The sequence below is a fragment of the Vipera berus genome (genome assembly GCF_964194415.1).
Source record: "Vipera berus genome assembly, chromosome: 2".
In the NCBI taxonomy this organism is placed as follows: Eukaryota; Metazoa; Chordata; class Lepidosauria; order Squamata; family Viperidae; genus Vipera; species Vipera berus.
In genome coordinates this window covers 172,085,741-172,103,685 of record NC_138203.1, presented here as the reverse complement: position 1 = coordinate 172,103,685, position 17,945 = coordinate 172,085,741, and the positions used below count along the sequence as shown (strand labels likewise).

Here is a 17,945-nt window from a genome sequence, read left to right as displayed (position 1 = left end):
TTCTTTGAATGATGAAAAGTGGCCAGGATCTTGATCTTGGGACAAAATTCATTATGCACACCCCCATATCACTCTCCAGCCTCCTAGTCTTTCCCTGGGTTGTGAAGTGTTAGAAGTCAGGGAGAGATTATTGTTTCATGAAGCTGGCAAGACATTCACACACACACACACACACACACACACACACACAGAGAGAGAGAGAGAGAGAGAGAGAGAGAGAGAGAGAGAGAGAGAGAGAGAGAGAGAGAGAGAGAGAGAGAGAGAGACCTATCTTCTTACAAAATGAATGCAGGAATAGTTCAGCACTGGGATATGTTTTATGAAAGAGACCTAAGGAGAGAGGAATAGGATCATGCATGCTAATTTTTTCCATTATGTCTGTGTGCGCCATGTTCATTATCTCATTATACCTCATTTCCAATTATGGGACAGATATTAGTGCACTCAGCTAAATACCTGGTGATACCTCTTCAGACTCTTTTGCTTAACCCTGGAATATTATGGATGAAGGTAACCTTGGGGACATGTCCAATCCCATTCCTCCCTTGTGTGTTTGTGCAAAAAGGGTTGAACAGAGCTTCAAAGGGTTGTAGCTTCCAGTCAGCTTTTACTTATCAATACTAAACACAATCTTTGTTTGAATCAGTGTAACTCCCTTAACTCAGTACTAATTTCCTACCATTTTGTAGATTACTTTCCTAGCAACATTTGTACAATGTGTGCCACTTATAAAACATTTGTAAGAATGCTGAATGTCTTCACGCCCTTATGTTTTAAAGATTTCCTTATATTGCAGGCAGGCAGCATGTTGGCTTTGCCTAACAGTTTTGCATTATGAAGCAACCCAGGTATGCTAACTAAGACAAAAAAAAGTGACAATTCATAGCCTTCATTGGCACTTGGAAGTGGTTGGAAGAGGCTTCTATATGTGTTTATTGTGGGTGCAGTAGCTTTTTTCAGCTCTGAGAATTGCTGGAGAAAGCTCAGGAGAGAGAAGAGGTGAGCCATGGAGCATTTTGCTTCTGTCTTAGCACAAGAGTCCCTCTTGCTTTCCAAAGGAGCTTTGAGGGATGGCTCTCTCTGGCTTCCATCACAGTGAAGCCTCCTTTGAAACTCTCACAGCCCACCATATACATTTCTGATGATAAAGCAACACTTTGTACTCACCAACTGTGATTTCTGCCTTTGCATAAAATCTACACTTATTTAAAACTCAGCAAGTTTCATCCGCAGCAGATTGTTATTTTCACACATTGTAACCAATCCAAATTAGCAAATATTAGAGGCATTCTTATGTTTATTTCTTGCACAAACTCACTGCAACTGTTGTCTGATACTAGAGAGACTTAGTCCATTCACGTGTCCATTTAGATTGCATACCTTTCAATTTAAAAAAAAACCTACCAACATGTTATTAAATCTTTTTAAAATTAATTCAGAGAAATGGGAAGCCTCCAGTTTTTTAAAGGATGGTTTTGCTCTGTACACAGGGTACTTCTAGATGAACCTTTTGTCATGAATTCAGTCTTTTTTCATTTGTGGAAGTTTTAATGGAATTGGATCCATGTGTAAGCCTCACTTGTTTCTCCATTGCCTATTCTCCTTTTTTCTCTCATACAAAATCCATTAAGAAGCACATGCCAAACATCAGGAAATATTTCCAAGCAGTTCAAATTAAATAAATGTACATTTTGAAGTACCAAAGTACCATCCAAATCCCTTCTTATTTTCAGTACCCACCCCAAAACCTGTGACTCCTACTCTTCTATTCACAAATTCCCTTTCCATGGTCAGCAACCATGGAGTGCAGTCAGCAAAAGCCATGGCCTCAGCAAACATGAAGGCCAAGGAAATTCATGCATTTTTTTAAAAAAAGAAGAAGACTGGGTTCAAGTGAATCCAGATGATGTAAACTAATAGTATATATTACTGGCAATCACTTCTTTATGCTCCTACTTGTTGTAGCTGAAACTATTGTCCATTCTTTGCAATGCTAGCTTTGGAGAAAGGAATGTGTGAAGAGGAACAAGCAAGACTTGAACGTGAGTTGAATGCAGAGTGAAAGAATTTCTCTTCTCTAAAAATCAAGTAATTTAGTCTAAGTCTTCATAATCTTTACTACACAACCAATACCTTGATGTATGTTCTTCCTTCTCATTTCCACCATTATATTTAAATTTGAGTGAAAAAGTCAAATAAGCATAATGCTTGTAGCATTAATATCCTAAACTGTAACTAATATTAATAGAACATCCTTTTTTTTCTTTCCTCTTCTCTATATTCAACTCTCAGGTACCTAAATATTAAAGTGTAAAGAACTTAAGTATACTATATAAATATCATTGTGTTGAAATAGCATATTGCATCAAGAATTATACTAAGACAATAAAAAGGAAAAAATGTAGAGGGAAACAAGTAGGGTAGGTCTTTGGAATAGCAGAGTACCAATTGGCTCTATTATCCAGCAATGAGAAGAAAAACTTAAACATCAGACTTTAGGATAAACAGATTATTTTTATAGTCTGTTTTTATTGAGGTATCCCTTGGATTTGCCACCTCTGACATCAGCCAGTCTTTGTTGCTGAAGAATTCCAAGTTACAAAGTGCACTTCTGCTGCAGTTAATATAAAATCAATTGTTGCAGCAAAAGTTGTGGCTATAGATTTCTTACATTGTGAGTTGCACAGGTCGTGTGTGTGTGTGTGTGTTTCCTTTAATGATTTTTGGAGGGAGGATCATTGGCAATGTGGTGAAATCTGCCTCTGATTCTATTATTGTATGGTCATTCAAAAATAAGTCACTTTATTAGTGTTGTCATTTTGAATTATAATTATAGTACATCATTAGGAAATGTCCATAATATTAAGATTCGGATTCCAATTCAAGAGAAATCCTTACAAAAATATTTTAAGTATGCTAACAGAATTGTGTCAAGGTATTAATATCAGAAGCCTTTGATTGTGTGGATCATAACAAACTCTGGCAAGTCCTTAAAGAGATGGGCATACCAGACCATCTTATTTGTCTCTTGAGAAACCTATATGCGGGCCAAGAAGCAACAGTGAGAACTGGACACGGAACCACTGATTGGTTCAAAATTGGGAAAGGAGTCCGGCAAGGCTGTATACTGTCGCCTTGCCTATTTAACTTATATGCAGAGCACATCATGAGAAAGGCAGGGCTAGATGAATCAAAAGTTGGAATTAAGATTGCCGGAAGAAACATCAACAACCTAAGATATGCAGATGATACCACTCTAATGGCAGAAAGTGAAGAAGAACTAAAGAGCCTCTTGTTGCGGGTGAAGAAGGAGAGTGCAAAACTTGGGTTGAAACTAAACATTAAGAAAACCAAGATCATGGCATCCGGCCCTCTCAATTCCTGGCAAATAGATGGGGAAGAAATGGAGGTAGTGACAGATTTTATTTTCCTGGGCTCCAAGATCACTGCAGATGGGGACTGTAGCCAAGAAATTAAAAGACGCTTGCTCCTGGGGAGGAAAGCCATGGCAAATCTAGACAGCACACTAAAAAGCAGAGACATCACCCTGCCAACAAAAGTATGTATAGTCAAGGCTATGGTCTTCCCAGTTGCAATGTATGGCAGTGAAAGCTGGACCATAAGAAAGGCTGAGCGCCTTTGAACTATGGTGCTGGAGAAGACTCCTGCGAGTCCCTTGGACTGCAAGGCGATCAAACCGGTCAGTCCTAGAGGAGATCAACCCTGACTGCTCTTTAGAAGGCCAGATCCTGAAGCTGAAACTCAAATACTTTGGCCACCTAATGAGAAGGAAGGATTCACTGGAGAAGAGCCTAATGCTGGGAAAGGTTGAGGGCAAGAGAAGAAGGGGACGACAAAGAATGAGGTGGCTGGATGGAGTCACTGAAGCAGTAGGCGTGAGCTTAAATGGACTCCAGAAGATGGTAGAGGACAGGAAGGCCTGGAGGAACATTGTTCATAGGGTCGCGATGGGTCAGACACGACTTCGCAACTAACAACAACAACAAATTAATATCAGAGAGAGGCATCTAAACTGAGCCTTGATTACCTCAAAAATATTCAGTAGTTAGTTTCCCATTGTGAGTAACCATCATTTTCCACTGATGTGCAATTTTAAATAGCATCAGAAAACATCTTGAATGTTTCCAACAAGACTTAAATACCTAGCTTTCTGATTTGATGACTGACAAGCTTAATTAAACCCTGAAGGAATAAAAAAAATAAAAGCAAGAGTCATTGGGGATCTGAAATAATTTCTGCAGAAAGAAAAGGAGGAATGCAGAATGTCCTATTACCCCCCAAAATATTCTCATCCACCCACAAAGCTTTTTTAAAAAAAAGCAAAACTAAGAAATGAACATATGGCAAAAAATTTGCTTTTCTGAAATTATCGTTCAGTTCAAAGGTTTCCCCCTATTCAGTTGTGACCAACTCAAGGGGGTGGTGCTCATTTCTGATTCTCAGCCAAGGGACCCTGTGTGTCTGAAAGATGTTTCTATCGTCATGGGGCCCTCGTGAAAATATGAAAAATGCAGTAACCTTCCCAAAGCGGTAACTATTAATCCACTGGCATTTGCATGCTTTCAAACTGTTAGGTTGGGAGGAGCTGGGGCATGTAAGAGGACCACACTCCGCCGTGCGGCGTTGGGATATCAAACACAGGCTTTAGTACACTATATCAGTTCCCACCTTCATTTTGAGATGATCTGTGTGGCTAGTAGCATCTAGTGCCCTGCCCTATTAATTGAACTAAAATGCTTTATTTATTTATTTATTTATTTATTTATTTATTTATTTATTTATTATTTATTTATTTATTTATTTATTTATTTTATTTATTTTAATTCCATTTATATCCCGCCCTTCTCCGAAGACTCAGGGCGGCTTACAAGCTTAGCAGTAGCCTTCATTCTATGTATATGCCTGCTTATTAGGGCTTTCACACACACCCCAAGCGGCATTATTACAAAGTCAGCTTAATTGCCCCCAACAATCTGGGTCCTCATTTTACCTACCTCGGAAGGATGGAAGGCTGAGTCAACCTTGAGCCTGGTAGGATGCGAACCTGCACTAATTGCAGGCAGCTGGTGTTACTTAAGGAGGCATTAGCCCACTGCTCCACCAAGGCTATTATTTATTTATTTATTTGATTTCTATAGCCCCTATCTCAGCAAATGGCTCTGGGAATCCCACAGTTCGGAAACATATATTTTGTACAAATAAAATCCTAAAGCATTTTTAAAACAATAAAAACACTTTATGTTCCAGAAGGTGTCTCCCTGTAGTGTGTGAAGGTGGGTCTAAGAAAGACAACATGCTGCACCTAAGTACTTCACTGTGCCGCCTAAATGATCAAGGTGAGGCTAAACTGCTTCTATCAGCAACTTTCTCTCAAAGGAAGTGAGTACTGCCTTTGCCCAACATACGAACAGAAGCCATCTTCCACAAGGGAAACTAAGCCTCATTCTTGTCTCATTGCAGGGGACCACTTCGTATTTTTGCTTTTAAGGAGCACTCTGCTCGACGTTTCATTAAAGTATCATTTCACTAAAGGAAAGCAATCTCAAGTACTTTTTTAAATGTACTTGGCTGCCCCAAAGAAGAGGGAGTCAAGCTATTCTCCAAAGCACCTGAAGGCAGGACATTATAAGGATGACAGTGACTCTATATATGCTCTTCCTAGCACATCTTGGAAATTGAAACTTTTTTTTCCCACAAAAGAAAAAAAATCCATGGCTTTGATGGATATTCATTAAATATAAATATCAAATATATTGATATTTAAAAGAATCACCACAAATGTCCAGATTCTACTCATGGTGTAAACTACAGAGCCAGTACAACATCAGATAAGTCAAAATCAAACATTCAACTGGATCAAGATTTTGTAGCAAGAAATATTGACCACATTTTTTTAAAAAAAACCTGCTTAAAAGGTTTACCTGACTTTGGTGTCATTGGAGAGTGGGGGGAAAAAACATCAGGAGATCAAACTATTTCCACTCTAGCAAAATCCACTATAGAAAACAGCAGCAAATATAACAAGATTCATAAAAATAAGGGAAAAAGGAAACCATGTTTATAGTATTTTCCCCCACCATAGAGAAAGCTAAGTCAAATACCAAAAAGATAGCATTGCACGATAATGTTTTATGAAAACAAGTAGGTATTTTATAAACACCTCAACAAATTTTAACAAGCAAGTTATTCATCTTCTTCCTGTGCAGTACAGATCTAGCTAGCAATCTCTGTCATTTGGTATAAAAAAAGGACAAGGATAAACTTTGCATGAAAAAAATGGGCACATTTAGTTCTTTAAAAAGGCACCTTACAAATGTGCTAGAAATTTTATAGTGACCATACCCATTCCAAAAAAAAAAAGACTACTTCCACAAGTAGAAGAAACCCCTTGGAAATTCTAACAGTCCATCTTATTAAACGGAATGTAATCAATTTGGTATAATTTTAATTCCATTTAAATTTACATTCCATTCACTCAAATACTCATCGGGGCCTCATCTTACTACTGAAATGCACCAATGGAACACATCTGTCAAAATCCAAATGACATTCTATACTACACCCCTCAAAAAAGGTTGGTACATTCTTGTTCCAGGGACTGAACATGTGGAGGACACCACGATCTTGAGCATGATGGACATTATCCATTAGATCTCAACAGGATGGTGGAAAAATCCAAAATCCTTGATATTATCTGTTGGATAAATTCCTTGAAAGATTCCTTGAAAAATGTGCCTTATAGGAAAATCTCACCTGAATAACAAATGGAAGAGTGGTAATAATCACAGAAATCTTGCAACATGGTACTTTGCTCTCTCCCTAAAAACAGGATCTTCCTCTCACATTGCATATCCTATCCTTTGGCCACACACATCTGTACAGAAACGATTCTTGCTTCCCTGTTTTTGAGGATTGGCTGGAAATTTGCTTTCCCTAGAAACATCTCTTCCACTTTTAAACCTTAAATTGGGATACCGTTGCAGAAAACCCTTCATCAGCCCAGCAGTCAGCTCGTAAAAGCAAACTATCATTCAGCTGGCAAAAATTATTTGGTCAGTTAAACTGAATGTAAGAAGACAATCTACAGGGAGCTTCACTGGAGTAGCCCTGTGTGAGGAGAGAAGTTAAAGGAAATCCTGGCTAAATGAGAGTTTATGGGAATGTGACCTCTGTTTCTGACTCTCCGAGGGTACATTTGTGACAAGTTTTCCCTTTTCTATAAAGTGCTTTTTTATTAAATTCCACAAGAACCAGCACAGCTTGGGGCTGGACTTTGAAGACATTCTGGCTAAAATTAAAAGTGGAGTTATGAGAATTATTAGGCCTAAGGGGCAGCAGAAAAAAAGCATGGTGAGACAGTAACCATGTGATTTGTGAAACTGGAACTGAAGAAAGCTCCCTGAACATTTTCCAGAAAGAGATTATGAAAGTTTTATATGCCTATGCCAGCAGATCACCAAATGCCTTAGCAAGCAAACAGGCAAGAGAACATCTGTTCCCCAACACCCACTGCATCCTAGAGAATATCAATCATCTTATTTTTACGCTAAAAACTTACCTTTATCTGTTTAAAGGTTTATTGATTTTATTGTAATTCCTCTCATTATTGTGAGCCACCCAAACCTATTGTTATCCTGAAATTTAATTTCATCTTCATCCAACCTGCCTGTTGGGAAAGGCAGTGTTTATTTGTTTGAAGGTTTAGATGGTCTATTTCAGGGCTTTTCAACCTTTTCACCCATTGTACCCTTTTTAGGATATGGCGACATCCGAGTACCACCAGTCGCCTAGCAAGGTGTCAAAAACTTGATGACCAAAAAAAAAAGGAAAAAAGTGATGAAGTACAGGTAGTCCTCTACTTACAACAGTTCGCTTAGTGGCTGTTCGAAGTTACAATGGCACTGAAAAAAGTGCCCCCCAAGCCACAGCTGAGCGAGACACCTGCCTGCCCGCCCGGCGGTGCTCTTCCTCCTGTCTGAAGTTTTCATTGTTGTGAGCATTTCTGTTGAGGATTGGCAGTGGGGGTGGGGTGGGGGGGTGTTTGGTTTTTATTTTCCCCCCCCTCTGCTGGGTGGTTGCAGCAGGTTTTGGTCACTTCACATTACCCTGGGACACTGCGACCGTCATAAATATGAATCAGTTGCCAAGCATCTGAATGTAAATCACAAGATCCTGGAGATGCTGCAACATTCCAACTGATCAGTGCTTCTTCTGGGCTCAGAAGTGCCAGAATCAGCGTCGAGCTCCAGCTGGAGCCTGGCTCTGATCCTGGCGCTTTTGCTGAGCCCTGACAGCCCTGCTGCTCCAGCCGTCTGTTGCTCAGGCTTGTGCGGTGCTACCACTGGTTCAGCTCATTCCCCTCCCACGCTACCACTTTTCTAGGATGGTCGCATACCACCTGCCAGGTGCCAATGTACCACATGTGTACCCATACCACTGGTTGAAAAGCCCTGATCTATTTAATTCACTGCCTTTCCCAGGAAAGTCAAAAGAACTTTAGCATGGACATTGATACCTAAAATTTGGAAAGCAGGGTCCCACTTGAGACCCAGAAGATGGGACAGGTGGGAACAACCAAATTTTCCATCACCGTTCAATTAACAGGAAGAAAGAGCTGCTAAACCTCGAAGCTTTCTTTCATAGTGAGTATAAGGAAGAAAGAGGCAATTGGATAACCTTTGGATGTTATTAAAGGACCCAAATAAGGCCCTTCCATTTTACTCACAGTAATGGCCGTTGTACATATGTGAAACACCGATGTTGTGATAGTCAGAGGCAACCTGTCTATTCTCTCTCTTAGTAGATAGATCATTTGATAAGTGAAATTCCCTATTAGATGCAAAACTATCCATTTCAGGACATAAAGATTAATCATCATCATCTGTCTTTTTTGACTGTTACACTACTTTCTATGAAACTTTAAGGCAAATGGTACTGAATACAATAATGCATAAGCTAAGAAGCAAGTAATAGGAAAACCTGCAGTAGTTCTTAGCAGATGCAGTATTTCACAAGTTGAAGGGACAGAATTAATATCTTTTGACATCCATTTGCTGTAATTTCTCGAGGTAGCATTTAGGGAAGAGACATGACATTTTCAGGAAATGGATGGATAATTTTGTCTTCTTGTGATTTCTGAGAGTTGCATTACACGGAAAAACGGGTATCGAATATCTGAAACTGATTAGAAAATATCATTGTGCTAAGCAGCTTGGCCTTCTGGATTGAACTGTTATTACAGGGAAAAGAAATTCCATAGATAGGCTGAGCTACATACAGGCTGGCTAGTTTGCCCATGTAAATTTAATACAATACACAGTTATTTAAGATCATAGCACTTTTGGCGGGGAGAAGAGAATGCCTGCAAGTCAGTGTTGACTCCTGGCAACCACCTGGACTAACCCCTGCAGTTTTCTTGGTAAGATTTTGGAAGTGGTTGGCCCTTGCCTGCTTCCTAGGACTTAGAGACAGAGACTGGCCCAAGGTCACCTGGTCCTGCTTAAGACAGGACTAGATCACAGTTTTAGAGCTGCCCAAACTTAAACTGATGCTCCAGAAATAGTCTGCCCAGCCTCAAGACCAGAGGGAGTTTGTTCTAATTCATTTCCAATACAAGAGCACAATTCAGGGGGGAGGGGGAACAGAGATTCATTCTTTTTGGAGACTTCTCAGTGTCCTTATTCATTCCCTTCTTCCAAGTGACAAGTGGCCACAATCTTTCCAGACATTCTACGTCACATACAACTGAAAATGGGACTCCAGCAGCCACCTCCATTGCACAACTACTCAGGACCTGCTCTTGGTGTCTAGAGCTTTCCTGGCTAATCATGTGCAGATGGAGAGAAGGTGAATGAAGAGTCCTTCCTCACTATCCAATCCTTTCCATGCTGTTCTCCCAACCATCCTTTCAGGCAACTGTAAGAGCATAAACTTCCAAGTCAGATTTCCTGATTGAGCTGGCATGATTTCTCATAGCCACCTTCTACTATAATTCTGGTTTTTGTCTTCGTGTTGTAGTAATTGCTTGCTCTGGTCACTTCTGTAATGTTTTCAAAGTTCTCCCTAATCTGCTGTGACTAGATTTGCCTGAAGATTGGAGCCCCAGTGCCTAGCCTCAAGCGTTCTGGCTGGCCTCTTGTATTCCCCATGCAGTGTCCAAGAGTCTCTGGGCCCAGGATTTTACCACCCATTTAAAGACTGTGATTATGATGATCAATAATGGTCAGGACAGAAAAATTATTCTTAGCTGATGACAGCTATGTTGATCACTGAATGTAATACTTTCCCCTCTTTCACCCTCCCCTCTGGCTCCATAATAGTATTTTAAGCAAGCAAGCAAGCAAGCAACCTTTAAAAAAATGAACAAACAGTCTTGGCATAGCTCTTGCGTTGACATTTGCAAAAGACAAACCTATGGAATAATAAATCAAGGCTGACACTTAGAGGTTTTTGAATCAGATCATGATTGAGTAGAATTATCTACCCCATCCTGGAGATTTTTTTTAAAAAAAAATCCATCCTAAATTGGCCTTTGGAATTTATCTGAGTCAAAGCAAAATCCCAATCAAATGTATTTATTTACTCCAACGCATTATAGAATGTTCATATCTACCAATGGGTGACAAAAATTATAGAGCAAGTTTGTTTGTTTGTTTGTTTGTTTGTTTGTTTATGAAGAGAAGTCCCTGCACTGCTCACATAACTGTTCTGAAATGTAGTTTCCTCTAGATCTCTTGGGTTGTAATGGCTATCAGTCCAGCACTGCAAAATATATATTTTTTAATTCCATTTATATCCCGCCCTTCTCCGAAGACTCAGGGCGGCTTACAAGCTTAGCAGTAGCCTTCATTCTATGTACATGCCTGCTTATTAGGGCTTTCACACACACCCAAGCGGCATTATTACAAAGTCAGCTTAATTGCCCCCAACAATCTGGGTCCTCATTTTACCTACCTCGGAAGGATGGAAGGCTGAGTCAACCTTGAGCCTGGTGGGATGCGAACCTGCACTAATTGCAGGCAGCTGGTGTTACTTAAGGAGGCATTAGCCCACTGCTCCACCAAGGAAAACATGGGATCAGCAAACCAGCATTAGTTCCAGGAGAAGGAGGAAGAGGAAGAAGACAAAGTGAAGGAGATCTTGTTGCAGAAAGGCAAAAAAAAAATATGGCATACTATTTCTATTCTATTTTTTCTTAGTCAGTATTGGTTCAGCTACAGCATTAGAGATTCATTTGTTTCCAAATGGGAGCACTCAATTATACTATGTATTTGAGAAAGTTGTTTCGATGGTGGCTACCTTCAGTGGTCATTTTTTTTTTATTTTTATCATAACTTTCCTTGAGTCAATTTCATCCAAACTTCTAAAAATATAGTTTTCCTTTCCTTTTTCCTTTCCAGACACATATTGCAGACTTATCAAAACATACTCACCTGAAATCCCTTATTCTGTCCATGTCATTTAAACCTAAACTACCTCTACCATATTTATGCAATGGCTGGAATAATAGTTAGGTCTTTTGAAGTTTTGAAGTCTCAGTTATGCCCTTCTCACATCCAAATATGCTAAAATGATTATTTTATTTAAGGCCTGGTTATAGTTATCTACCTTTAGAAATTAAGGAAAGAAGGTATCCACAGATAACAAGTGCCCCATTCAGGTACCTTTGCTTTTCTCCAGATGCCCGTGCTTTCAGCCATGTTACCACACTCAATACTCCTTGCTCTTCAAGATAATATTAGGCTGAAAGTAAACTCTAAAGAGAGATCCTGTCTAAATAAGTTGAATGAAGGCAACCATACATTTATGGTAAGATATAGCTTAGATGCTGTAAAAATGAGATGTCACACAAAAGTAATTTGTTTCTTTCTCAACATGTTTTTCACCACTCATTTCACAAGGTTATCGTATAGACCGAGCTACAAAAATAAATTTCACACTAGATATTTGCTGTGAAAGATCACCCCATCCTCTGAGACATGGACTATAGCAAGCATGTGTGACTATCTCTGGAGGAGCCAACAAGTCAACAAGCTTGTAGCTTAATGATTGATGCAAAAAGAAAATGGACCTCCTGCACAGGCAACAGATGGCAGACTTAGAGTCAGCTCCCCAACTCTGAAAAGTGGTTTGAGTAAGTGTGCAAGTTAAGTAGAAGATTGTCATTAGCAAGCGGAGTACCTTTTTTTACTAATTCTCTAATACAGTGTTTGTCCACACAAAAGCTGTCAAGGTTGGGAAACACTGCTCTAAAAAGAGCTGTGTGTGATGGAACAGGCATCTGCAGGAAGAATGAGGAAGAGTTTTAGTAACACAGAGCTTTCCCAGAGAGAGGTCCAAATGAAGAGACTGCACAGTCCCCAACTAAATGGGGAAGGGAGGAAGCGGTACTGGATAGCCACATTCTAAAATCTCTTAGGATATATCTAATAGGTGGGAAAGTTATAGCTTTAGCTTGGCAAGATTGGCAAATAAAGGATTGTACTTGATTGGATTTCACTGTTGTCTTTGGATTTGGACCTGACAGTATAATACATAAGAGGTACAGATAGTCCTTGATTTATGACCATTCATTTAATGACAGTGTCAAGATCTCCATCTTTGGCCTGACACCTTGCTGGATTCCTGCCATCAAAGGGGAAGGGAGGGGGGGAGGCATTTGGGGCAATCCACACCTGTGTATCTAATGGTGGGAAATGACAATGGAAGAAGACCAGATTACCAAACCAGCTTGTACCAGGATCTTCAAGGCTGTTTGCCCTGAGAATGGAATGTTACCAGTTTCACACCTCAGAGTTTCTCAAAACATCACACCGGCATCATATTGTCTGGCTGGGAGACTGGTCATTGGGGGGAGGGATTGGGAATTGGAAAGAATAGCTTTGTATTTTGCGTGGGAACACCAGATTCCTCCTGACTTTATTGCAACCAGTTTCTTTTTAGTAAAAGTTCCTTTGCTTCAACTAAATGGAGTCACGAATCATACTTTCCTGAGAGAGCAAACTGGGGCAGGTCTGACAGACAATTTGAAGTTATGCTGGTACTGAAAAAAGTGACTTGTGACCCATCCTTAAAGTGGTAACCTTCATACCAAATTGATCCTCTGGTCATGTGATCATGATTTGAGACCTTCTGAGCTGACTTCCAACATGTAAAGTCAATAGGGGAACCTGGGATTCACTTGACTGCTTGATTCACTTAATAATTGCAGTGATTTGCTTAATGGCCACAGTAAAATGCTTGTAAAATTTGGTCTGGTCACATGATAATTTGTTTAATAACCATACCACCTATCACTGAAATTGCAGTCCCAACTGTGGATGAAATTCGAGGATTACCTGCAGGGCTTTTTTTTCTCATAGAACACTCAGAACGGAGTTCCGGCACCTTTTTTGGATCGAACCTTGTAGGGTAGGCAAGGCAGGTTGTATGACATGTGTGAGTTCCGGCACCTTTTTCTTTTACAAAAAAAGCACTGATTACCTGTAATAGGAAATTATGAATTCCTTCCCAACTTATTTACCAATGGCATCAAGAAGTTAGAAAGCTAGGATAATGATGTGGTGTATGGAAGTTATCTGGTCAAGAATTAGATTTGCTACTCATGATAAAATGTACCAGGCAGGCAGATACTCCTGCACTTTGAGAGAGAGCTCTGGAAGACACAGCCTTGCTACAAAATTGTTGTGGAATTTATTAAATCCAGTTGTGATGGTAATGACCTCATTGTCCCAAGCTGATATAAGTGAAAGTGAATTAACTCTGTGATGAGTTGCTGCAAGTATTTAGATAGCTTTTATCTCTTTTTTTCTCGTGACATACTATGCTGAAGACAACCAATCAAGTCAACTGGATAACATTGGGACGCAGTCCCTGTTTAACATTAATATAAAACTTCCATTTCAGAATGAAATAAACCCACTTTATTTACAAGACTACAGATTGGAGGATTAGTTAGTGACCTGTCAATGAAAAAAGCAAGAAATAAAGAGGGATGAAAAGAAACTGGCTCTTTATTTACCCACTGTTAGAAAGAGTATGCTATAATGGAGAAATAAGGTCCAGAATATTTAGAATAATGGTTTAGAACAGACATGTCAAACTTGCAACATCACATTACATCATGCAACATATCGGGACTGTTTTGCCATTGCCGGCAATGGGGTGGGCACGGGTTCCATGTGATGCATCCGGCCTGTGGGCCGGCAGTTTAACACCCCTGTTTTAGAATATTCATTCTAAACAATAAATTAGCAGGACTTTATGAATGAGGCTGTTTTATGGAAGCTATTTGATTCATTTTTCTAGTTTATTTTTAACTTTTTTGAATTTGCTTTTCCATAGCATTCATTTATTAATAATAATTCATCATAATGTAGAGAACCAGTTGGGTGTAATGGTTAGGGTGTTAACCTAGAAACCAGGAAATTGTGAGTTCTAGTCCTGCCTTAGGTATGAGAACCAGCTGGGTGACTTTGGCCCAGTTATTTTCTCTCAGCTTAACCCAGGCATGTCAAGCTGCCGGCCCGCGGGCCAGATGCGTCATGCCAAAATCACGTCCACCCCATGCCGGCAATGGTGAAAAAATTGCAATACATTGTGTGACATCACGTGATGTCACAGGTTTGACATGCCTGGCTTAACCCATCTCATAAAGTTGTTGTTGTGGGGAAAATAAGGGAAGGAAGAACTATTAGGTATGTTTGCTTCCTTGAGTTACTTATAAAGTAATGAAGGTGAGATAAGAATCACATTTAGTAATTAATAAAAATATTAATAACATGTTGAAAGGAATTATAATCATGTTTATACAGTAAAATATCCCCTTGAGTTCAGTTTGATCTGCCTCACAAAACTTAAATGATCCTGATCTTAAACATCAGGAACTGTCATCCTGAATAAAATAAGGTCAAGAATTTTAAGGCTGAGGTTATACGACATAGAATATGTTGAGGTCTAATAAAATCCTGTCTGGAAGTTCAGATCCACAATAAAATCTGCAGTGAGGGAAACAGTGAAAGCCAACAAACGCAACACAATCACTTCTTCTCCTTTGATCTAAGCAAAGCATAACACTACAGGAAGCTCTGCCAGGGCCTGTCATGGCCACTTTGGATTCTAACCAGAAGACCAACAATGTCAGTCAATTTGAGAATTGCCAGACAAATCCCTGCCTGAGCAGGCGTAGGTAGAGGAGGCTGTGCTGCTCACAAACCAGGGGACACACCTGCCATTGCCAGACTGAGTTGAAGAGTCCCAGCTGCCACCCCTTCCTGGTTCAAGGGCTTGCCATGTGCAAGTAGAGTAGACCAAAGACTTCCAAACGAATATCATTGGGGCTGCTTCTATTAAAGAAGAGCCTCTCCGTTGGCAACAACTGGTCACTTTATCCAGACTTGTGTGCCTTGGTTCCCAATTTGAAACCTTATGACTTTGATTCTGCCTGCTGATGACCCTCTTCTACAAAGTTTGGACTATTAGAGTTCTCTTGACCCCTCTTTTGCCTGCTGTTTAGGAGTTGGAAGTCTCTCAAAGCAAACTTGCTGGACTTTGGGGGACTTGATTTTGTGTGGGCTTCCTTGCATTTGCACTCACATTCCCTTTGCTGCTTGTTTATTTGCTTCATAAGCTTCTCAGTAAAGGTTGCAACCACCTCTGTGCACATATGTAATCTGAGACAGAACTGAGCCAGCCCATGAAGAATTTAGTACATTAAGTAGTAAAGGTAAAGGTAAAGGTTCCCCCGCACATGCGTGCTAGTCATTTCCAACTCTAGGGGCCAGTGCTCATCTCCGTTTCAAAGCCAAAGAGCCAGTGCTTGTCCGAGCACATCTCCGTGGTCATGTGGCCGGCATGACTAGATGTCAAAGGAGCATGGAACACTGTTACCTTCCCACTGTAGTGGGCATTTTTACGTGCTTTCGAACTTCTAGGTTGGCAGAAGCTGGGACGAGTAACAGGCGCTCACTCTGCTACACGGCACTCGGGATTCGACCCGCCAAACTGCCGACCTTCTGATTGACAAGCTCAGCGTCCTAACCCACTGAGCCACTGCGTCCCTTACATTAAGTAGTACAACACATTAAATAGTAACATTGGCCTATTTAAATTTTGACTTGGCTTAGAGACCAAAGGTGCCCAAACTGTTCCCTTATGCACATCATTATGCCATCAACATTTATTTTCTTTCAGCGGAGGAAATCCTGTTCAAAATCTTATAAGATTTTGGTATTTCCATGAAAAGTATTGCTAAAATGTTGGAGAAGAAATGGGGAGATTCGGGTTCACTAAATTATTTTAAGTCAGTCCCTCCCTCTCATTCAATTGATTTCACAGAGTTTTTGCTGTGGGAAAACTCAGAAAAAGAGTGCTATCAATGTGGCCTTGAGCTTCTGGAGGAAAGATGAGAAATAAATTCAACATCAACCTTAAGAAGCTAGAAGTTAAGTTAAGAAGCTAGAAGTGACAATAACAAAATTGTGCAAGATTGGATCAGTTCACAGGACTTTTACCATCTAAATATATATATTTCAGCTTCCACAACAGGGATCCCCTTCAGTGTCCTCATGGACCACCAGTGAACCTCAGATCACAGATTGGGAACTGCTGGTATAATCTTGGTTGATATGGCTACTTTAAACCTACCATTCAATTCCATTTGAAGATATGGTTTATAATCCTGCTCTTCACTCTGAACACCATCTAGTCCTGCTAAAAATTTCCCATAGTTCCTATCTGGAACCTGATATGAAAGTTCAAAGGGGAGTATTTATTGTGATATATAAGATCATGTTTTACATAGAGAAGGGGTTTTTTTGTCCTTTACAAACAAACATTAATAGAACCGATTATTCAGTACAGCTAAGAGGTGAGAAATGTAGAGTGGAAAAGAACTTTTTCATGCCTTACATAATTTAAATATGGAATTTACCCTTACAAGATTTAGGTATGATACCAGTTTGGTAATTTATGCAAATGAATTAGGAAAATTCGTAGTAGTTCAATCAGGATGGATATGTATTATTGCAAGTATCAGAGCAGCATAACTCTTAATATTGTTGGGGTAGAATTGTGAACATGCCCTAACAATGAACTTCCCAGAGCTATTTGGTTAGCGCTTATGGAATCCAAAGCCTGGAGCTGCCCTTTGTTTGATCCAGCATAGGTAGCTCCTACACTGTTCCTTGGATTTGTTTAGGACCCGCTTGAGGTTAGGAGCAATTAAGGATATAGCTGACCATATAGTGCACCACACATTGATGGAGCCCAACTCTACTTGCTTCTGACAGCATTTCTTGGTGCTCAATGGCAACCATATTTTTCTCTTCATCAGCCATATTTCCCAAAATTATTGAAGTAAGTTAATTCTCCAGACTGTCAAACTGGAAACCTCTAATCAAAATGAGTTGGGGTAATTACCTTCTGTCCTAATGGTGAATGGAGAGTCTCCCAGTCTTTTGGCTGAAAACTGACCTCCCAGGGATGTCATTAAGAAGCAGAGAGTGAAAAATCCAATGCCTGCCACAAATATCCTAAATGGAGAAAAAGAAAGAAGACACAATCAGAAATATTATAGCTGAACAATAGATGGAAATATTTCTACATGATCCACAAATGATTATAGTGAATATTATTTCAGATTACTTCTTCTCCGGAGAAAGCTAGTATTTGTCTACATGATACCAGGAGGTAGACATGTTCTCCTGCACAAGAACCTTACTGAAGCATTTCTGCACAGTTCTTATGAATCTCAAAAATATCATTTAATTACTCCAAACTAAAATAATAGAGTAGCCTCTCACCTTAACAGAGCCCCATTTAACAGACTGAAAATGCAATAAACACTTCCCTTGGATATCCTCCTCTCCCCCCCCCAATCTGTTTCATTTGAACAAATTAAGGGGCCCTTAAATATAATGTTAACC

The 17,945-nt window shown here is 39.8% G+C and overlaps 1 protein-coding gene across 1 annotated transcript in view; it reads right to left on the bottom strand.

The window, feature by feature from the left end:
- MGAT5B (alpha-1,6-mannosylglycoprotein 6-beta-N-acetylglucosaminyltransferase B) overlaps nt 1-17,945 on the bottom strand; it is a gene marked incomplete at both ends in the record, with an annotated part of 257,340 nt that overhangs the window by 223,455 nt on the left and 15,940 nt on the right. The window contains one exon of the mRNA XM_081320209.1: nt 17,440-17,552. Within this exon, the coding sequence (XP_081176335.1) occupies nt 17,440-17,552 (113 nt within the window). The remainder of the gene's footprint in view (nt 1-17,439; nt 17,553-17,945) is intronic.